At 43.5% G+C, this 19391-nt stretch overlaps 2 protein-coding genes across 2 annotated transcripts; one reads left to right on the forward strand and one right to left on the reverse strand.

The window, feature by feature from the left end:
- The first annotated feature begins 1142 nt into the window (after positions 1 to 1142).
- On the forward strand, positions 1143 to 9334 carry LOC144741303 (protein arginine N-methyltransferase 9-like). Its single transcript, XM_078623891.1, is given in 14 exon segments — positions 1143 to 1340; positions 1492 to 1640; positions 1736 to 1972; positions 2575 to 2742; positions 2822 to 2924; positions 3518 to 3627; positions 3769 to 3961; positions 4867 to 5050; positions 6321 to 6751; positions 6753 to 7015; positions 7282 to 7294; positions 7296 to 7440; positions 8568 to 8692; positions 9095 to 9334. Coding segments are annotated over 14 exon segments (2559 nt in total).
- Positions 9335 to 11011: 1677 nt separating this feature from the next.
- LOC144741304 (transmembrane protein 184C-like) lies at positions 11012 to 14490 on the reverse strand. The gene is given in 11 exon segments (XM_078623892.1): positions 11012 to 11295; positions 11391 to 11562; positions 11637 to 11736; positions 11835 to 11947; positions 12116 to 12209; positions 12305 to 12379; positions 13072 to 13277; positions 13357 to 13393; positions 13480 to 13562; positions 13564 to 13620; positions 14374 to 14490. Coding segments are annotated over 11 exon segments (1338 nt in total).
- Positions 14491 to 19391: the final 4901 nt, after the last annotated feature.

The raw sequence follows: 19391 nt of genomic DNA on the forward strand, positions 1-19391 counted from the left end.
AAAAAACCCAACATTTATTCATTGAGGTGACATTAAGAACAGAAAATATTGCAGAACATAAGCAATATGCTGTACTTTAATTGAGGAGAGGTGTAACACAATAAATTAAACTAGAAAAACTCTCGTAGCGATATTTTCATGTGGGTCTGCAGCTGGGCCCGTCGAGGGAACAAACAACTCGATTTCATGTTTAACGGAACGTTTCCTTTAGGATAAATATCTTGAACTTTTAAACGCTTTGTGCACCACGCTGTATTTACCATTAATTCCATTCTTTTGGACACCACAACCCCTGTCGTCTAACGTCTGGGCAAATCTACAAATTATTATTGACAGTGTTTCCTTTATACATGTATTTTGAATATTTAAAACATTTGAACAACGCTGCCACCAGTGCGGAACCATTGTTTTCTAGGACGCGTTTCTTGCCGGTTTGAATTGCTCACGGACGTGATTCGGTTATTGCGTCCATAGATTGCGACTGTTGATGAAAATGTAGCAGCCTCGCATTATGGCGAGAACATGCACTGTTTTGCTGTTTTGTTAAACCCTTTTAACCAGTTTTAGCGACCTTCAGAAGGGATTTGTACCACATTAACATGTCTCCTTCCGTTGTGAGGAGCTGACGAGTTACGAATCAAACCGCGACGTTTGTGTTTGACGGCTGAACTCAAGTCTTCTCTTCTCCAGCCTGAGATCACCAGCTGCTGTAAGTCACACCGGCTTCCAGCGAAATTATTGGTGATTGATTGTGACTGAAATGTTAATTCTGTATTTCTCTTTCTCTCTCTCTCTCTCTCTCTTTCTGCGCGCGCGCGTGAACGAGCCAATTCCCCAGGAAAATATCAAATGAAGAGATGATGTATTATGATGTATTATGATCATTTTAATACCACACACACCAGTATGGACTATCCTGCGTTTATTTTTGACAGAAAACACGGGTCGATTGTTGCCGTTGTTGTTGGATCATCATTTTAAGACTGATTTCTGTAGTTTTTCTCAGTCGTCTTAAACTTTATGGTTTCTTACAGGCATCTTCTCCCAAACTTCTTGTGTCTAAGAAGAGACACTTGTATTTGTTATTTCATCCATCTGTTTATCTATATATCTGTCTTATCTATGTAATATTTCTGCAGAGGATGCCGAATGCCAGTGCAAGGCCAAAGCACGGCAGGAGGACCCGAAGACGCCACAGAGAGGACTCTGCCAGGAACGAGCTGGTGTCCAGTTCTCTGGAAAGCGCCCAGCAGTGTTTGTTCAACCAAGATTATGGAACTGCATTTGTGCACTACCTCCTGGTCCTCAACCTTGCACCAGTGTTTAAGGACTTTGCGAAGGTAATGGTTAAAAACTACATGTGTCTTGCCAAACTTTTTAGCTCATCAGCATTAATCCAGGTCTGCATGTATGTTTTTTCCAGTGTATCAATACACGCAGACTGTATTTGTGGCACTAAGTAGTCGTTGATAATTGAAATAAATCTTGCAGGAGTCCTTCAGGTTCACTCTGTTCAAATGGGCAGAAGAGCTGGACTCTGCCGGCCGCATCCAGGACCTATTTGACTGTTATGAACAAGCGCTGGAACTGTTCCCAGCTGATGAGGTCATTCTGAACAGCATGGGCGAACACCTGTTCAGGTATTTGCTCCTCTCTCTGTGTGTAGATCCACATTCAGAATGACCTTTTCAGAAAACATTTGGAACATTTCCTTTTTTCCGTTTGAATCGTCCAGAATGGGATTCAGGGATGAGGCTGCAGGTCACTTCCACAAAGCCCTGAAGCTGCGGCCGGACTACCCCGAAGCCAGAGAGAACTTCTACCGTGTTGCCAACTGGCTGGTGGAGCGCTGGCACTTCTTGATGCTCAACGACCACGGGAGGAATCGAAAGTACCAGCAAGCCATTCAAAAGGCCGTTCAGAGCGGCTGCAACACTGTACTTGACATAGGGACTGGCACCGGGATCCTCGGGTGAGATATTTTACATCAGACGTTTCGTTTGTGTTCTAGTTGTGTTAGAACGTTGTGGTTATTAACCTGGAGAACAGGGACCCACATCTAGGATGATGTAGGTTCTGGCAGCGAGTGTAATCCAAATACCACCGCACGCAACTGGACAGAGCTACGACCAGTCAGAGCAACAAACAGGATTGTGTTGTCAGAGCGAAGGAAACAAGTCACTGGCAGACGTTTGTTTTGGAGACGAGTGGAAGAAGTTCCTGCTCTTCATCAGACGCAGCCATCTTTGTTACGTACATAATCACTGCCATGGCGTAGCACTGTCATCAGCCGGTCAAGCCCCGCCCACAGATGCTTACGGGGCCCGGCCCTGAGCCCGCCTACACACTCATAGACCGATGTGATTGGATTCCTGGATTTTGGGGCTAAAGTGCTTCAACTGAGCTTCAACGGCTCGTTGCCAGCCCCAAGCCTAAATTTGCTGGTGTTGCGTCTGGATTTCCATGCTCGGTGCTTATCCGCAGGAAATCGACCTTTCATGGTGGTTTATTTCTTACAAGTTGTGTTTCATGTTTCATGCTGTTGTTCTGACTTCCTGCTTCTCTCCATTAAAGCATGTGTGCTAAGAAGGCAGGTGCTGCTGACGTATACGCCTGCGAGCTGTCCAAGACCATGTACGAACTGGCCTGTGAGGTGGTGGCGGCAAACGGAATGGATGGCAGCATCAAAATCCTCCACATGAAGTCTTTGGAGATGGAAGTGCCAAAGGATATCCCACAAAGGTTCAACTCAAATCACGAACCATCGTCTTTTTCCTGTATGTGCTGTCTTGTGTTTACGGTGTTTGTGTTGGTCTGTCAGGGTGTCACTGGTGGTGACAGAGACTGTAGATGCAGGGCTGTTTGGAGAGGGCATCATAGAGAGCCTCATCCACGCCTGGCACCACCTCCTGCTGCCGCCACAGGTAAACACAAGTCGTAGTAGTTACTGGTTACGTCCACCAAGATGACACAAGATGATCAGGGACATTTTCTGGCCGGCGGGCTTTAGATTGTGGTAGAGAGAATAGTTCGTTAGTTGTAGTTAGTTAGTAGTTAGTTTGTTTTCATGCCAGACGCATAAACTGAAACAAATGACACCATGGACCCCGAAGAATGAGGGGTCCATGGATGACTGTCTGCAGGTGTTTGGTTGAATGTGTAAAACCATGGAGCAAAATACAAAAGGCAGTACTTCATGATATTACTTCTACTTGAACTTACAGTCAAATGACCATTTCCCCTTTTTCGTGGAGACCTCCTCAAGCGCCCGTATAAGTTCAAGTGTGACTCCCATGTATGATGTCACCATCAGAATAGTTGGAAATAAATTCAGAAATTTCAAAGTTTTAAGCCATGAAATGATGTTTTTATGTATTTATCAAATCTGAAAAGAAAATCAGTCATCAAAAACAGTAACATGAGCCTATACTGATGTATATGTTGTTTACCCCCCTCAATACACACACACACACACACAGACACACTTTTATGTGGTGTATATCTGCCTCCTTCTCAGACGGGGGCTAATGAATTCGGGGAGGTGTCAGCGACGGGTCGGGTCATCCCTGCCGGAGCCACTGTGTTCAGTATGGCGGTAGAATGCCTTGAAATCCGCCGGCATAACAGGTAACAGGACCTTGATTAACCCGGGGAGAGGTGGCGTGAAAGCCTCCGATCCTCTTTGGGGCAGGAGGATAAACCTTTCAGCTGCCTGAAGCACAGGAAGTGTCAGCCTGCAACATAAGGATGCTGTTTGTGGTTGTGCAGGCTCTGTGTGTCAGAGGTCGGCGGTCTCTCCGTGGCTGCAGGCGGGGAGCTCCGCAGTCCTGTGAGCTGCCACTCGGAGCCTGATGACGCCACTGAGCCTTACACCACAGAGCGACTCAGCAGACTGCCAGGAGGATACAAACCCCTCACAGACCCGTTCACAGCTCTTAACATTGATTTTAACAGCGTGCAGGTGAGCAGAACATTTCTGTCCAGGCTTTTTGTTCCACCAAAGCTTAATTAGACCACATGAATGGTTTTTGAGGTTTAACATTCCATACTTTCACTGTATACTTGTGTTATACGTATGTCACCAAGGGAATAATTAATGGACGTAACGAGCTCAGATACTGTGCATCAGTGGCTCAGGGGCCCTCAGGGAGTCTGATTCATCATCACACCTGGTAGATGTGTGTTTGTTTGACCAACTGGGCAACTGGGGAGCTTTTGTTGATGTTCACTGAGAAGCCATCTGTCGGCAGTGAGGATGATCTAGTGACATCAAGTGGTCACATTGGGGATTGCAACCACATCTTCCCTTCTTTAAATAAGAGTCTCTTTTGTCATGAGACAATATAATCAAACTCTGATTAACTCTGACTCACAGCTCAAAAGCACACACACAAAAAAACGTGTAGAGGCACATATTGAAATAAAATAGACACAAATATTTACACACATTAAGGCACACAGAAAAATAAAACGAGTCATACTATGGTCTGGGTGAATGCTCTTTTCTGTGTTGATCAATGGTCAGTGGTAACAAACACTGGACATTTGAAGAAGAAAACAAGCACCAGGAGCTGGGGCTGGATAGTACAAGAAAACATAAAGAAATGATCCCAGTTCTGTTTCTTAAGCAAATGACCATGGTATGAGTGGGTTAATGAACACGGAAGTGTGTTAAACATTTTTAAGGCACTTTGTGTGAAGCAAACCACCCTCCACAGAGCGCAGCTGTCAGTGTTAAAAACGACTGGACATTTGATGAGGAAAAAACACTAAACACTAAAAAGTTTTGGACTGTGGTAATTAGAAACCGGTAAGAATGTTTGTTTCCTCATTGATTATCAGCTGTCCTGTGCTCGTCGTCTGTAGGAGCTGGAGGGGCTGAGCTCCAGGGAGGTGCAGCGGATCCACCTGCCTGTCGTGGAGGAGGGGGAGCTGGACGCTCTGGCTGTGTGGTTCCAGCTGCACCTGGACGAGGAGAACAGTCTGTCCACTGGTCCCCAGGAGGACACCTGCTGGGAGCAGGCCATCTACCCGAACCACAGCTCCAGGGGTGAGATGCAGCCGACACATGGGGAGACGCCTCACGTTTTTTGTGTGGTGTGTGTGTGTGTCAGTCCTGTGATTGACTGGCGACCAGTGCAGGATGAGCCGGCCTCCCTGGGATTGGTCCCCAAGAGCTAGGAGATGGGTGTACGGATGAATGTGTTCCAATGTACGTGTCTACTGCTCGGTGTGTGTCCTCTGCTCCCATTATTCATGCGTTCCCCTGTCAGGTCAGATGAGGGCGCTGGATGTGTGCAGAGCAGCACAGAGATGCTGAAGCATTACATTCAGGTTGTCACGGCTTCCTGAGGGGACGTTCCTTTGAACGCCGTAACCACAGACGCACAGTGACATGTTCCAGTTGGCATCACAGTGCTTCAGCTTTCAGACAGCTTTTCACCGCACCACTAACCGGCAGAGGCAGCATCAAGGGATCCCCCAACGTTCCCGGTGATCGCCGACATCCGTTTTCCGGACCGCTGTGACATGTGTGCCACGATCGCCTGTGACACTCTTTAGTGTTCATGAAATTCTTATAGGCGATTAATATGCATTTTTCCCAAATGCCTCTGATGATCCGGTGTGCCAACTTGAAGACAGGAACAGATGTTATTCCTGCAGGAATCCCCTCTGCCCGCCCCCACTTCTCCCTGTAGGGATTCCTCACGCTACCTCACCTCCCTCGTCCTCTTTCCTCACCCCCTGCTTTCCCACCCTCCATTCTCTCACATTTAAATATTAGCATGATTCAAATTAGAATAAGGACACAGGAAGAGCAATGTTAATGTTTTTTATGGAGTTTTAATCCAGAACAAAACCAACAATGGATCAGATCTTATGTAAAATCTTGAAATTGAGATCAAGTGACAAATAGTAACTAAGATAATAGTATGTTTGCATACTATTTTCCTAATATAATAATTATTAGTAACTGGTTCTCCTGAAGCGCTTCAGCCCATAGTGGGTGTGAGGAGCGTACATGTCTGCCGACTGAATACAGTCAGGTTTGGAACTCTTAAATCCCTCTATTGGGCTTTATGAAGGTTTGGATCCACAATTTGCTTTTTTTTCTTTGTTTCCAACTAAAAGAAACCGAAACACTTCAATGTCGCCGTTTATGTAAATCAGGGAAGAATTCTGACACAAACTGAACACAACTTCTGTTGTCATCATCCGTGACACTGACACAGTTTGGTCATCGCCAATGCGAGTGATGAGATTTGACACCCACCCACATCGATCTGGTAAAATCAGTCTGGTGTTTGTTTCCCCCCCAGGTTTTGTCCTGAAGCCTGGTGACGAGCTGGTGGTTGAGGTCTCCTGCCGAGATGCCTACCTGAGGCTCCGCAGTGTTGCTGTGGTGAGAGACGGGCAGGAAATCCTTCTTGAAGAGGGCCTGGAGCTTCACTGCTCTGGGAACCCCACTGCCAACCCAGAGGCAGAACTCTGCAGCGCGCTAGCATGTCTGCAGACCGATCAAAGACAAACGGACGACACCTGTCTGCTGGAATGCTCCGAAGTGGCGCTCTTGAACAATTCTGACTACCATCTCAGTTTTTGCGACGCACTAGCCAAACTCATTACCCAGTTGAAGGAGACGGGCCAAAAGCATCATCTAGGATCAGCTGTTCAGTCCGACCCTGTTAACTCTACTGACTGCGCGGACCTGCACTATGTGCTGGATGTGTCGGAGGGCTTCTCGTTGCTTTCCCCTCATTGCTGCCAGCCTAGGGCACGTAAAAGCCTACAGCTCTGTGGAAAAGAACAGGCAACAGGAGGTGCTAAAGAGGCTGGCGCGCGCCAATAACATCCAGCTTCAACATCTAGAGTTCTGGCTGAACCACATGGAGGATGAGCAGGGGATGCTGCAGAGGCCCTCCAGGGAGAAACTGTGGAGCGCCATCATCCTGGACTGCGTGGAGACGTGTGGTCTGATAAGACAGAAGTTGATGGAGAAAGCTTCACTGGCCAGGTGAGAGAGATGATTGAAGACTGGTAGTAATTAATCAGTAGTAGTAATTGGTTCTCCTGAAGGGTGTCATCCCATAGTGGGTGTGAAGAACGTACACGTCTGCTGAAAAATATACAAAAAAAATGAATCTTGACATAGAGCGGTGGTGGGTACATGTACCCCTTCCAAACCGAAATCGATGCCTATGCCTGAGTCACCTGGCAGAAACGATATATCTACTGTTGTGTGTCTTAATTCAGGCGATGAACGTGTGCCTCCTTTGCCAGGTGCCTGCTGGAGGAAGGGAGGACGCGTCTTCCCCCAGAGGATTGTGGTGCACGGGATGCTGGTGGAGTCCGACATGTTGCTGCTTGAAAGCGCCGTCCAGGGTCAAGAGCCAACGCTTGGATTCAATATCGCTCCCTTCATCAACCAGTTCACTGTGAGTGGCATAAAGCTGAACTCAGAAGTTCATTGTTGTAGGTTTTTGAAGTACCAACGACCGCTCAAATATCAGTTGCCACCTTGACGCTGAATGTCAGATTTAGAAGTAAAACTACAGTTAATATTATTAAACGCCAAAAGGAATTCTCATTTTAAATGAATATAAATTGATAAAAATTCAAATTTAAGCACAATTGTTTTGACTTTGATCTTGTGTCTGTTTTCTGTTTCCTGTTACTGACGTCATGGTGAATAATGACTGTTTGTTGGCTGTGAATGTGTTAGCTGGAGATTTTTGTTCTATGTGACTCACATGTACTGTAAGTACCTGAGACCATCAGCCCAGCTGGATCCGGATCCGGATCGGTTTTTATTTTATTGAACAGGATCCGCAGCCATGTTTTCTGTTGTGCTGCCCCTCTTTGATGCGTCTGCGATCCAGCTGTGTTAAAGAAGCTGTGAAAATCCCTTTGACTTCTTTTTCTTTATTTGGTCTGGAAATTACAAGTTGTTTTGTTTGGCGCTCTAATTTGGCAGTCCCTCTCGGGACGGTCGTATGTTTTAACAGATGTTGTCTTTGAAGCCCTCAGCGGAGGGCACTTTTCTAGCACAAACTGTCACATAAGACACAACGCACAGCCCAGCCCAGGACATTCCTACCTGAGTCCATCAGAACACAGCGCAGCACAGGGCTCTGAGGTCTACAGAGGGAGGAGGAAATTCTTTTGTTCTGTCGTAACGGAAACTGTGACACTTTTCTTTGCTGCCACTCTCTTTTCTCGTGACTTTTATTCTGCAGCTTCTGTTTTAGTTTGAATGAAATGGTTCTTAAGAGTCAGTCAGTGATTGATGATGTTGATTACTGAACTATTTTGAATTGCATTCATTTTTCTCCTGCTCTGTAGCACCTTGAGATTGCTCAGATATAACGTGCAATCCAAATAAGATCTATTATTAGCATGATATACAGACAGTAGCATCCCTGATGTATTCATAGGAAAGGAGTGTGTCAGAATGATGTCTGGATTGTTTGAGCACAGCCCTGCTTGGTTTTTGTTCATTTCAGTTGTATTGAAAGTGCTTTTGTAAAACAATCACTAACGACACCGTGCCGTGGTTTGTGGTTCAGGTGCCCGGTCCACGTGGTTTCTGGATTTCTCCACCTTGGAGTGTCGACATCTCAGTGAGTCCGTGGAGCTGTTTGTTCTCAATCTTATGGATGCCAACGCAAACTACACGACAGGAGAAGTAAAGGTAAGACGCTATGATTGCTATCGATAGAATTATTCACAATCTGTCTCCTTCACGGGAAACCTACGATTTCATGTCTTGGTGTTGTAGTTCGACCTGAACGCAGCACTAGAATGAAAAAACATGGTTTGACACTCATGTCCATGAGCGCAATGTGGAGCATCCAAGCGCATCAACCCTTTCCCTCAACTCAATCATGTAGGTTTTTGCTAAGCAGCAGTGACCCCTGCTGGCACAAATAATAATAACAGATACCACTGGCGAGTACGACATTATTTATAAACGTTATTTGAAATAGTAGGAAATAGTAATGGTGAATAAAAATTTCAGTGGTAATGTGACCATCAAGGTGATTCACATTGACAATTGTTCTACAATAAATGATCTGCTTTCTTTGTTCCGCAGATCCAGACTAGGTCCGCAGGCAGAATAACAGCGATTCCCTTCTGGTACGACATCTACCTGGACGAAGATATCAGTGTCAGCACCCTGGACCCAAACTCTCATTGGAAGCAAGCAGCTGTTGTGCTGCAGCAACCTCTGGAAGTCCAAGCTGGAGACTGTCTCCGCCTCGCTGTGAAGCTTCATGAGAGCACCATATCTATATCAGCACACATAGAAAACGTCCCCAATGCAGTGGACTGAATACTAGTTCTTAACCGGCAAATGCGTGTTAAACCTCCAAGTTGTGCTGTCTGCACAACTGATTAAAGCTTCATACATTATGAACTGTCATGAAATCTAAAAGAGGTCTGCATGATCCAGTCCCATGTTGGTGTCCCATGAAACACTGCTTCAACGTTATAAACAATTTGTACCCATAAACCCATATGCCAGATGTGCCATAAGAGCTTTGTAATTCATACTTGGATAGGAATTATCAAAGTAATTATGTTGTATGTTTTCCTTGCGGCTGCACGAATTTGCTGCAGGTACTCTAGCATAGTTAGGTTTTTAGGAGATTTTAGATTGTCCACAGATGTTTGGAGAGCGGTACAGGCAGCGGGTACCCGGCCTCTCGCTTAATAAGAAGATGGGAGGATCGACATTGTGACAACATACAACCTGAAATAAATGTGACTTTTTTTTACTAAATACAAGAAATCTGCTTTATTCTGTTTTATTGCAGAAACTATCAAAGGAGTTGAATTACACTGTGGAACGTTGACATCTGTTCCCATTTTTTTTCCTGCTTTTTTTTTTTTTTTACAAAAAACAATGTAAGGCAATACGACATGCGTGGGCTGTGCATGATGCAGATTATGCTGAAAGTATGATACATTTATGTACTCACACAACACTGACATGTTAAACGGCCATACCCCTGCACAAATGTAAGTCACAACGGAAAAAAAGACACCTGGAAGATCTAATACATGGCTTAGTGTGGAATCTGTGAAGTCCCTCCACAATAAAGGCTAATATCAAGGAGAGCATTTGATCCTAGAATATTACAGATGTAGCTTGTAGAGTAATTCGCTCTGCAGCACTAATTAACATGTCTGGGTGAACTACAGAGTGTGCTTTATGCAGTAACACAATGCCAGCAGCAATTTACAACCTGTTGATTGTACATTTCCATCCTTAAAAAGTACTGAACATCTTAACTGTGCATCCCACAAACTACATCTTTGTGTCTGCCTTCAGTAACATACAGTACAAATAATCAGAGGATCACAAACATCTGGTGTCGTTCCATTAACTAATCCATGTCAACAGAGGGAACGCTACTGAAGAAACGTAATTAGTTCCAAGTACAAGTTCTCGTATAAAATGCAATAGTAGTGCAACAATTTCAGTTACTGAAATTAATGTAACTCATCATAATTGACATAACTTTGAGGTGACTTTTCTAAGTTTTCAATGAGCGTTCTCAAATGCTGATGTGTCAGTGTTTATAACTGGCAGCAGACCAACGCAGACGACTGTCAAACTCCCACAGTATGCACCGTGAAGATCGATATTTGTAATTGCTTTAGTTAAAAGGTCGACATTAAGAGAGCACAACATTTCTGTATGTCCTATTTGGGAGGAATGCGCATGCTTCACTTGTACAGCTGGAGGTGTTGTGGGGCCTCTCACCTTAAGAAACAGCAGGACCAGGACTTTGTTTCCATAGCAACAGATACAAACATAGCCTTCACTGAACATTCTTGAGCTGTCACTTGCAGGGGGAGCTGTCTGTTTTGCATTTGATGGCAATTGTCTAAAATGGAAGAGTTTCATGTTGCACCAGTGAGGCAACACATGAAGGACAGAAACAATGACGAGGCTCTCAGAAGGTCCTGGCCCCCTGCCAGCGACGGAGAGACAGGAATTATGCTAAGTGATGACTAGCAGATCTCCCTCTGTTGGTTCTTTGGTTTCACTGGTCCTTGTTCCTTCACACTCTTCATCCCAAGGAGCAGAGCTGAGCTCAGCAGGAGCTGACAAAGAGTGAGGAGGGAGCGTCTTCCCTAAGCCCTGGTACTGACCGTTGGGTGACACCGGATTCGACGCTGCCTCTGTGATGGCATCTGGAGAGCCTGAAGACAGAAGTCCAGATCGCTCACCATCATTCTGCGCCTCGCCGAAGTAAGACTTTGGACGACCCATGACTGTTCTACCTGTAACGGAACCGAAGACATCCTGTTTTGTATTGTTTTTCATGTTGGAGAATATCAAACAATGGTAGGGGAACCACAGAACAGGAGGAACTAACCAACGTTGCGGACTTGCTCAGAAATATCAGCTCTGACATCAGAGATATCCCACATCGCCATGAACGAGTCAAAGCAAGACACCTCCTCGGCCTCCTGGATAAAAGGCTTGTAGGTGAAGCTGAAGTGATGAGCGATAGCTGCCAGAAACATCTCCACGCATATGACGAAATCCTGCAGGGGGCAGATCGGCTATGGGTATGTCTCATGTGTTAGACGCTCATTTGAGGGCAGAAATCGCTCCTTACCTGTAAGCCAGTAGCCACAGCCTCCACACTCTTCCAGTCCCACAAACGATTGTCTGAGATAACGCCCACTTTCACCAGTAAGGCAATGAACACAGCTTGCCTGAGAGATTTTCAAAATCATTAGAATCTACCTCACAGTGCAGCTCTTAGAATATACTGCCAAAATATCATGTTAAATATGGAAACACAGAGTTTTACCAGAAAGAGACAAACACCACCATTTTGACACAAAGGAATTTGCCCACTGGTTTGATTGGACTCAGCTCCTCTCTCAGTGCTCTGTAGAACAGCACCAGGCAGTACATGGCAAACTAGAACAACATAAACAGACAGGAGCACTTTTACGCTCATCTTTACATCCCGACAGAGGATTCCAGTTTGACCATCATCCGATGGTGTTGTTCTGCCTTGTTGATCGGCATCGGCAGAAAACTCAGGGCAGATTTGACTACCAGAGACACACAAACGCAGCTCATTACCAGCTGTGACATGTTGTTGAAAATGACCAGATATGTCCACGCATTTGTTGAGCTGAAGTTGCCTTCATCATATACTCCACACAGCTGACAGATCCTGGGAGGAAGAGGAAAGAAGCAGGGATGAACACAAGTAGTGTAGGTAGAAGTATTTCATACAACAATGAGAAATGAATGGAAAAGCTCACTTACAGCGCAATCACTGTTGTGACAGGTCGCACCACCGTGTACTGCAACACTCCCAGCTTACATCTTAAAAGTAAAACCCTGCAGTGGACACATCACGTTTATCATCCTTGAGACACATGGACCTACCGAGACCGGAGCAACAAACACTTCCACAACATGTATTCGGTGCTGCAGCACAAAGAGAATGTGTTGGACAATGCAAATGAAAAACGAGGGTTTTGCTGTACACGTTAGGGAAAATGCATTGTTCAAAAGGGAATGGACAGGTTCTGAAAGGAAAAGTCCCTTCTGTTTGAACATGTTATTCTATCATGAAATGAAAATAGAAACAAAATCTGTGGCCCGTCGGAAAATGATGAACGAAGTTTCCTCGCCTTCATTTTAGTGAGGAGTCTGATGGCTGACTGATATGTCTGATACTATGGCAAGGAAATGAATTAACTACGACATATTCTGGGGGGAATCTTTAAACAAGTAGGAATATTGACTTAGTCACCCAATGACAGATTGCTCTGAGACAAGGTAATGACTGGAAAACAGAGGATGCAGCATCTTAAAATATCTTAATCACGTCCCTGTTCTACTTAAGAACTTTAGAACGAGGTCAACAGTCGGCATAAACGTGGTCGATCGTTAACCAAAACTCAAACAAACATCACGGGGATGTGAGCGATGTTTGACAAAATGTTTGCAAAAGGATTTCTTCTGGCACATGGATTTTTATAATACTGTAGATGAGTTTTAGCAAAGATATGATGAATTAAACTCACTCCCCCATTGGCCAGGGTGGGCAGCAGCAGAGAGGTGGCAGGTGCTTCTGCTGCTCCTGGACCTCGAGCATCATCACGAGGCTTGGATACTGGTTCTCCAGGTAGTTAAGTAAGAAGGTCATGAAGTTGTAGATTACATAGGCCTCATAGCACTCTCGGCACGTGTCCACATAGATTGCAATACTGGGGTATTTTAGCGCAATCCACTGAGGACAGAACAGAGAGGGATGTCAGTGTGTATCAGTGTACAAATCTTCTGTCCTCTTTATGTAAAATACAACTTACACTGTCCAAGCTGTAGATTGGGACCATCCATAGTATTCTAGAAAAAGGAAAATAAAGGGGAAAGAAAACAATCAAACAAAAGAAAAGAAAAACCAAGTCTTTTTTTCTGTGTTGGGATTTCACATCTTTACCCTGATGATGGGTTTCTGTAATTCTGGCTGAGTGTAGTGAACCAAATGCTGGAGGATGCCCCATAATGATATGGGGAATGGTCATGAAAACAAATATCCCAGCGATGAACCATGCTTTGTTATGAGTGCCAACCTGCCATTGAATGGGAACAGGAAGCAAGTCAACAACCACAAGAAAACATTTAGAAAGTACAATTCAGACAAACCAGATAGCTGAAACACAATACTCTGCTGTGAGTTATGTTTGTGAAGTTTTACAGTGCAGAAAATTATTCATATCGATTCTCAACTGTAACAAAACCAGACCAATTTCAGGAAAGTCTGTCAGTATTTAGACATTAGATTCCTTGTGGTTCTGGGACACGGCATGTGTTAGAGCTAAATGTGTCGTTTAAATTCCCAAATAAATGTAATAAATTATCACAGATTATTTAAAATGTGATATTATAAGGGACACTTTTTTCCAATAATAAACTGCATTGAAAATAGTTTGAGATCATTCCGAAGGGACAAATAACAGATTTAAATTGAAAACAAAAGTAAAGGAGAGGCTTTCAAATGAAAACTATTAACATTATTCAATATTAAAATAAACAAATTATATTGTTTTACTTTATGAGCTCACGTATTATACGTGAAAATATAATTCATAACTCAATGATGGCTGTCAGGTGACTGGAATGAGTGAAAACTACAGCCAAACTTGTTATACATTCATACTGCAAGAGCATTGTTACGCATCACTTCACAACAAAACCAACCAGAAACCCCAATTCAAGTTGGAGATGTTATAGTTCTTGATCAAATGTTGAACCACAAATTGAAAATAAGTTTAACATTAAAACAACAAACGTCAGAACCCCTGACTGTTATGTTTAAAACTAACCTGTGACTTCTGAAGTTCCCAGACACACAAGGGCAAGACGACTAATAACAACAAAATGTACAGTACAACAACCAGAGGTCGAATCCATCTTCTCCAGTTCCCACAGGAACAAGGCATCTTCACATGAAGACCCCGAAGGCCTTTCAGACTGGCCGCAGTCTTTGAGGGACAATGGAAGTAGTTTTATTAAATGACAAGCGACAGTGTTAGCTTCGCATTGCTGTGCTTCCAGCAGGCCAACGCCACGGAGACAACCCTTCTTCAGCTTCGAATGTGACCAAATATCCCTCATTAATGTTTCGTTCCGATCATGAGGGCAAAGCTGTTGTGCAATTATCAGCTCATGTGACTCTATTTTAGCAAGCTACGTTGCTAAGCTAATGTTAGCTTGTCAGCTGTTTCGCCGTGTAAACAAACAAGGTAGATGATCCATCCTCTGCCACCGAGAGTCTCCGAATCACAAAACAAGTCTATCAAAGTCTGCAGTGATATGGGAAACAGAAATATCGATAAATGTACATGCCAAAGAAGTGTTAGTCTGTAGTAGCGGGAAGCTGTAAAGTTTCCAAAAAAAGTAATTTCTTTCGCTGTGTATTTCCGCACCTATCGTCACCCATATCCCGCCTACATTCTCCAAATCGATTCGGTGTTCCGCAAAAAAACGACCAATCGTCGACGAGTATTTCGTCATCGCCAACCCCCCCGTGGATAGTTTGGTTGCTCTGCATTCCGATTAACCACCTGCTATCCGCCACCAGATGGCAGTGTGAATTAACATGTTCACTCAGTGGAGCTATTTATTGGAAATACTTCGTAATGACTTTCACACAAGCTCCTGATGTGTCCAAATATGTGTCTCACTCATGTGCCAGAGCGGCAATATTGTGTTAATTCAAATCCATTTTTAATTTTATCTTTATCTAAGTATCCATATGCACTTAACTTTAAACATTAGAACATCACATGATCCGACATATCAGCTGATTGCACATTCAGATCTAATATCAGCTTATAAGAGCAGAAAGTGAGGTTTCGGTATCGGTGGACTGTGTTTCCAGTCTGTACCTCAAGACCCTTTAAATCAGGGTTCCCCAAACCACCGGGCCCCGGACCGGTACCGGTCCGTGGATAATTTTGTACCGGGCCGCAAAGAATGACTAATCGTGATTAAAATATGTATAAAAATACATTTTTTTGCTTCCAGGCGTCTTATTTTGCAAGACAACCACTTCCGCCCTCGTCTCTTTGGCGCGTATTTATCCTCCATCAGTAATGCAAGCTAACCCTAGCAAAACGAGGTAGACACAGAGTTCACTGGAGAGTTTTTTGGAAAGTGTAAAGGAGACAACGATGAGACAGCAGAAGGGTCACAGACTGCCTGAAAAAAGAAAGCTGCGTTTAAAAGATACCAGTACCAAGATTCCTACCTGAGTTACGGTTCATCAACAGGTGATTGACAAGCCCCACACCCACTCTGTAATATGCGGTGACAGACTTGCTAAAGAAGCCATGAAACCATCAAAACTGCGCCGCCACATGGAGACAAAACACCCAGCATTGAAAGAAAAAGCCCTTAGAATATTTTGAAAGAAAAAAACACTGAACATGAAGGAGAGAAACAAGACTACGCAGTAGACTGAATATAAGGAATACAATTCGAGTGTCACCGTTTTCCAACAACCCCAGATGGGTCCGTCTATTTGCAGGAAAACAAGCCCAGAGCTCCCACTGATTCTACAGTTTGGTGAGTAGATATTTTTGTGTAATAGTTCATGAAAGTGCCTTATATAAAATGTAATTGCATTCAGATCACGTACTAAGTCTAATGATTAAGGTATTTGTTATTGGAACCTTCATGCCCCTACCCGGTCCTTGAATAAGTGTTTCTGCGTGAAACTGGTCCCTGGTACAAAAAAGGTAGTGGACCACTGCTTTAAATCACAGGAGAATTTATCAGATGCTGATGCAAAACAAACCAAGCATCTGCTCCCTCTGGATGACTGTTTCTGATATGTCTCCATTCCTAACTCACGTGCCATGTTTTTCTAGACATCTATCACATTTTTGCTGAAGTCACATTAAGTATTAACATAATCAAAAATACCCATCACAGCCTTCTTAACTTTTGCAGTTTGTGTGTGCGCTCACACCGGAGTGTATTTATGTACGTGTGTCCCCCAGTAAATCAGCGGAGGCAGAACTTTCCCTTCTATTGCACCATGTCTCCACTGCCCCACAGTCACAGAAATCACTCGTTGTGGCAGGACAGATTGTTCATAAATTTTAAATTGATCCTTTTGGCTTTTATGAATTAGAAATAGTCTTTCTTTGCCACAAGTCATGCAAGCGAGTGCCGTGGTGGATTGCTTGGAGGGTTTGCCATCAAAAGCGGCACACAGGGTCCAACCATGTAAGGGCAGGGTGGATAAACATGTGTTTAATCATAACAAAAACATATTTAGAATGAAGGATGCATGCACTGTCCATTACAGCCCAACGTGTAATAACCTGAGGGTGAAGAGGCACAGACTGATGAATCTGAGGATTAATAATAATCAATGCACAACCATGTAGGAGGCATGATGTTTTCAGAGACAGAATATATCAGCTTAAGTGTACCTCCCTTGTCAGAGAAATACACAAAGTCTACAATGATGCAACAATGACTTATTTATCTTAATACGTCTGTCTTTGTGAAAGGAAATGTTCCAGGTCACTGTTGTTGTTCACTTAAGTTCTGCTGTTCCTGAACAATAATAGAAACCAGGATGGAGCAGAGGAAGTTATCCCAAGTCTCACAGCATGAAAAGTTATGTAAGCAACAGTTGTCATGAAGTCTCATGTTGTTTTGAGTCTCTGTAAGTACAAGTCATAGCAAAAACTCTCGTGTCACAGAGTGACACTGGGATGGACGAACATGCAAGAGTGGTCAGGACAAAACGGATCTGTCAGGCCCCGAGCGACTCCCATTTCCTAACACACTGCAGTTTGACTGTTCCCTCTTCCTCGCCACGCTAGAGATACAGCCAGGTTATTTTTAAAGGTATGAAAAGTCTTTATGTCACACTTGATCATATCATCAGCACTCACACAACACCGACCCTTTGGTGTTACAGCAATATTTAATGATCAACACTGAAACTGTGTCTAGTAACGTTTGTAGTAAAGACACAAAGGTTTGACGTCTGATTGGAATAGTCACTGATATTCTGTACAGGAGTGATGTGATCTGTCATTTCTCTTTGTGGTTCGAGATTTTGATTTTGGACTCGACTGAAATTAATTTGAAAACATTGTGCTTCCTTAGACACTAATCAGATGTGCAGGTCATGTGGGACAATGTTAAATCCTGAGAAATGATTTTATTCTTGATTAGTTCAGTAACTTAAAATAAAATGAAATACACTTTGTAACTATTTTATGAATCTATTAATAAAAGATAAGCACATTAATAACATTATTGAAAGATCCACCATCAAATCTCAGTAAGCTAGTCATAGATCTAAGTATAGACATTTGTGATGCCCCGGTTTCTCTGATGAGACTAGATTCCCAGTTTCATGTTCGTTACGTTTCACGTTCATGTACGTTTCACCTTCATGTTGTCATACACGTCATACATATGTTGTCATACTTTTTTCCCTCCCCCTCTTCTTATTTTCTTCTTGCCTTTCCCAGAAAACCACCTAATTTTTTTAGGATCCAAAACTTTGACTAACCTCCTTAAGGTTAGTGTTGTCTGGTATTACTTTATTTCATATTTGTTTCACTTTTTTTGCACAGAACTCAAAATTATCACCAATCTACTTAAACAAATAACTGACATCCAATGGCTTATTATTCCTGTATGGATTTCAACATTTCATTCAATTTTAAGGTTTTGGTCATTTTCCTCCTTCAGAGCAGGACCGAGAGCTCAATCTTGGGTTAATGAGACTTTTTTTCCTGTGAGAAGATGCCGCCAGCTCAGTCCTAAAGCCACTTCATCAGCTCCGTTCTAACAAAACGCCCCTGACATGGTCAGAGAAATATTTGCATTGCTCACTTGTGTTGGTGTGTTTCACCGTTTTGCAACATTCACCTTTTACCAGAAGGATGCTGTTTAAACAAAAGTCCCTGACACATTCAGTAACTGAATGACTAAGTCTTAGCTTTCCTTCATCTTCTTTTGGCAACACACATGAAAAGTGAGTTATATGTATCAAATTCCCATCGTCCAAGCTGCTCACATCCTCTCTGGAGAGTTGCAGGCCTCAGGGCACAGTTCCCAAGCAGGTCACAGTGTGCTTGAAATCACTCCCAGACGCTGCTTTCTCACAGATGCAAATGAAAAACAGGCCTCCTTGACTTCCCATATTAGTATGATGGTGAAGTAATTGAGTGACGTTGATGGGAATCCATTTATTGGTAGAAGCAACAGCCGTAACAGTGGGTCAACAATGAAACTAAACATATGATTTCATTTGATAACCGATCATTATGAGTGATGCATAGTGGTAAAATATAAAGACATGGCCAGTTCTGCTGTACACAGTGTGCAAAACACTCCAAATAAACATGTGCGGCTATATACACTCACATTAGTCTTACACAGGTTCAAACACACACACACACGCACACACACACATACATGTTTACATGTATTCACATCAAATAAGGCAGTATAGTTCTTTGATAGCTGAGGGATTTCCTCATCAGGAATAGTTGAACATTTTGCATTTGCTTTCTTGCAGAGGAACAGGTACAGAGCAAGACGCTATCAGTCTGATAGAGACGTCTGCCGCCAAACTTGGCTTATTCTGGCTTAGTATGAAGGCAGGAAACAGTTGGGCACAGTTAGTCTGGCTGGAAAAAATCCACCAGCATGAATATGTATTTTTGCAGAAGTTTTCTGAGCTTTAGAGGCACTGATAAGTGGCTTTTGCTACCATCATGAGAGTCTAACAAACTGTTACCCTGTTTCCAGTTGCCAAGCGAAGCTAAACTAACTGACTGGATATTTCTTCATATTACTTATG

The sequence above is a fragment of the Lampetra planeri genome, unplaced genomic scaffold, assembly GCF_965212315.1.
Source record: "Lampetra planeri unplaced genomic scaffold, kcLamPlan1.2.h2 scaffold_499, whole genome shotgun sequence".
Taxonomy (NCBI): Eukaryota; Metazoa; Chordata; class Hyperoartia; order Petromyzontiformes; family Petromyzontidae; genus Lampetra; species Lampetra planeri.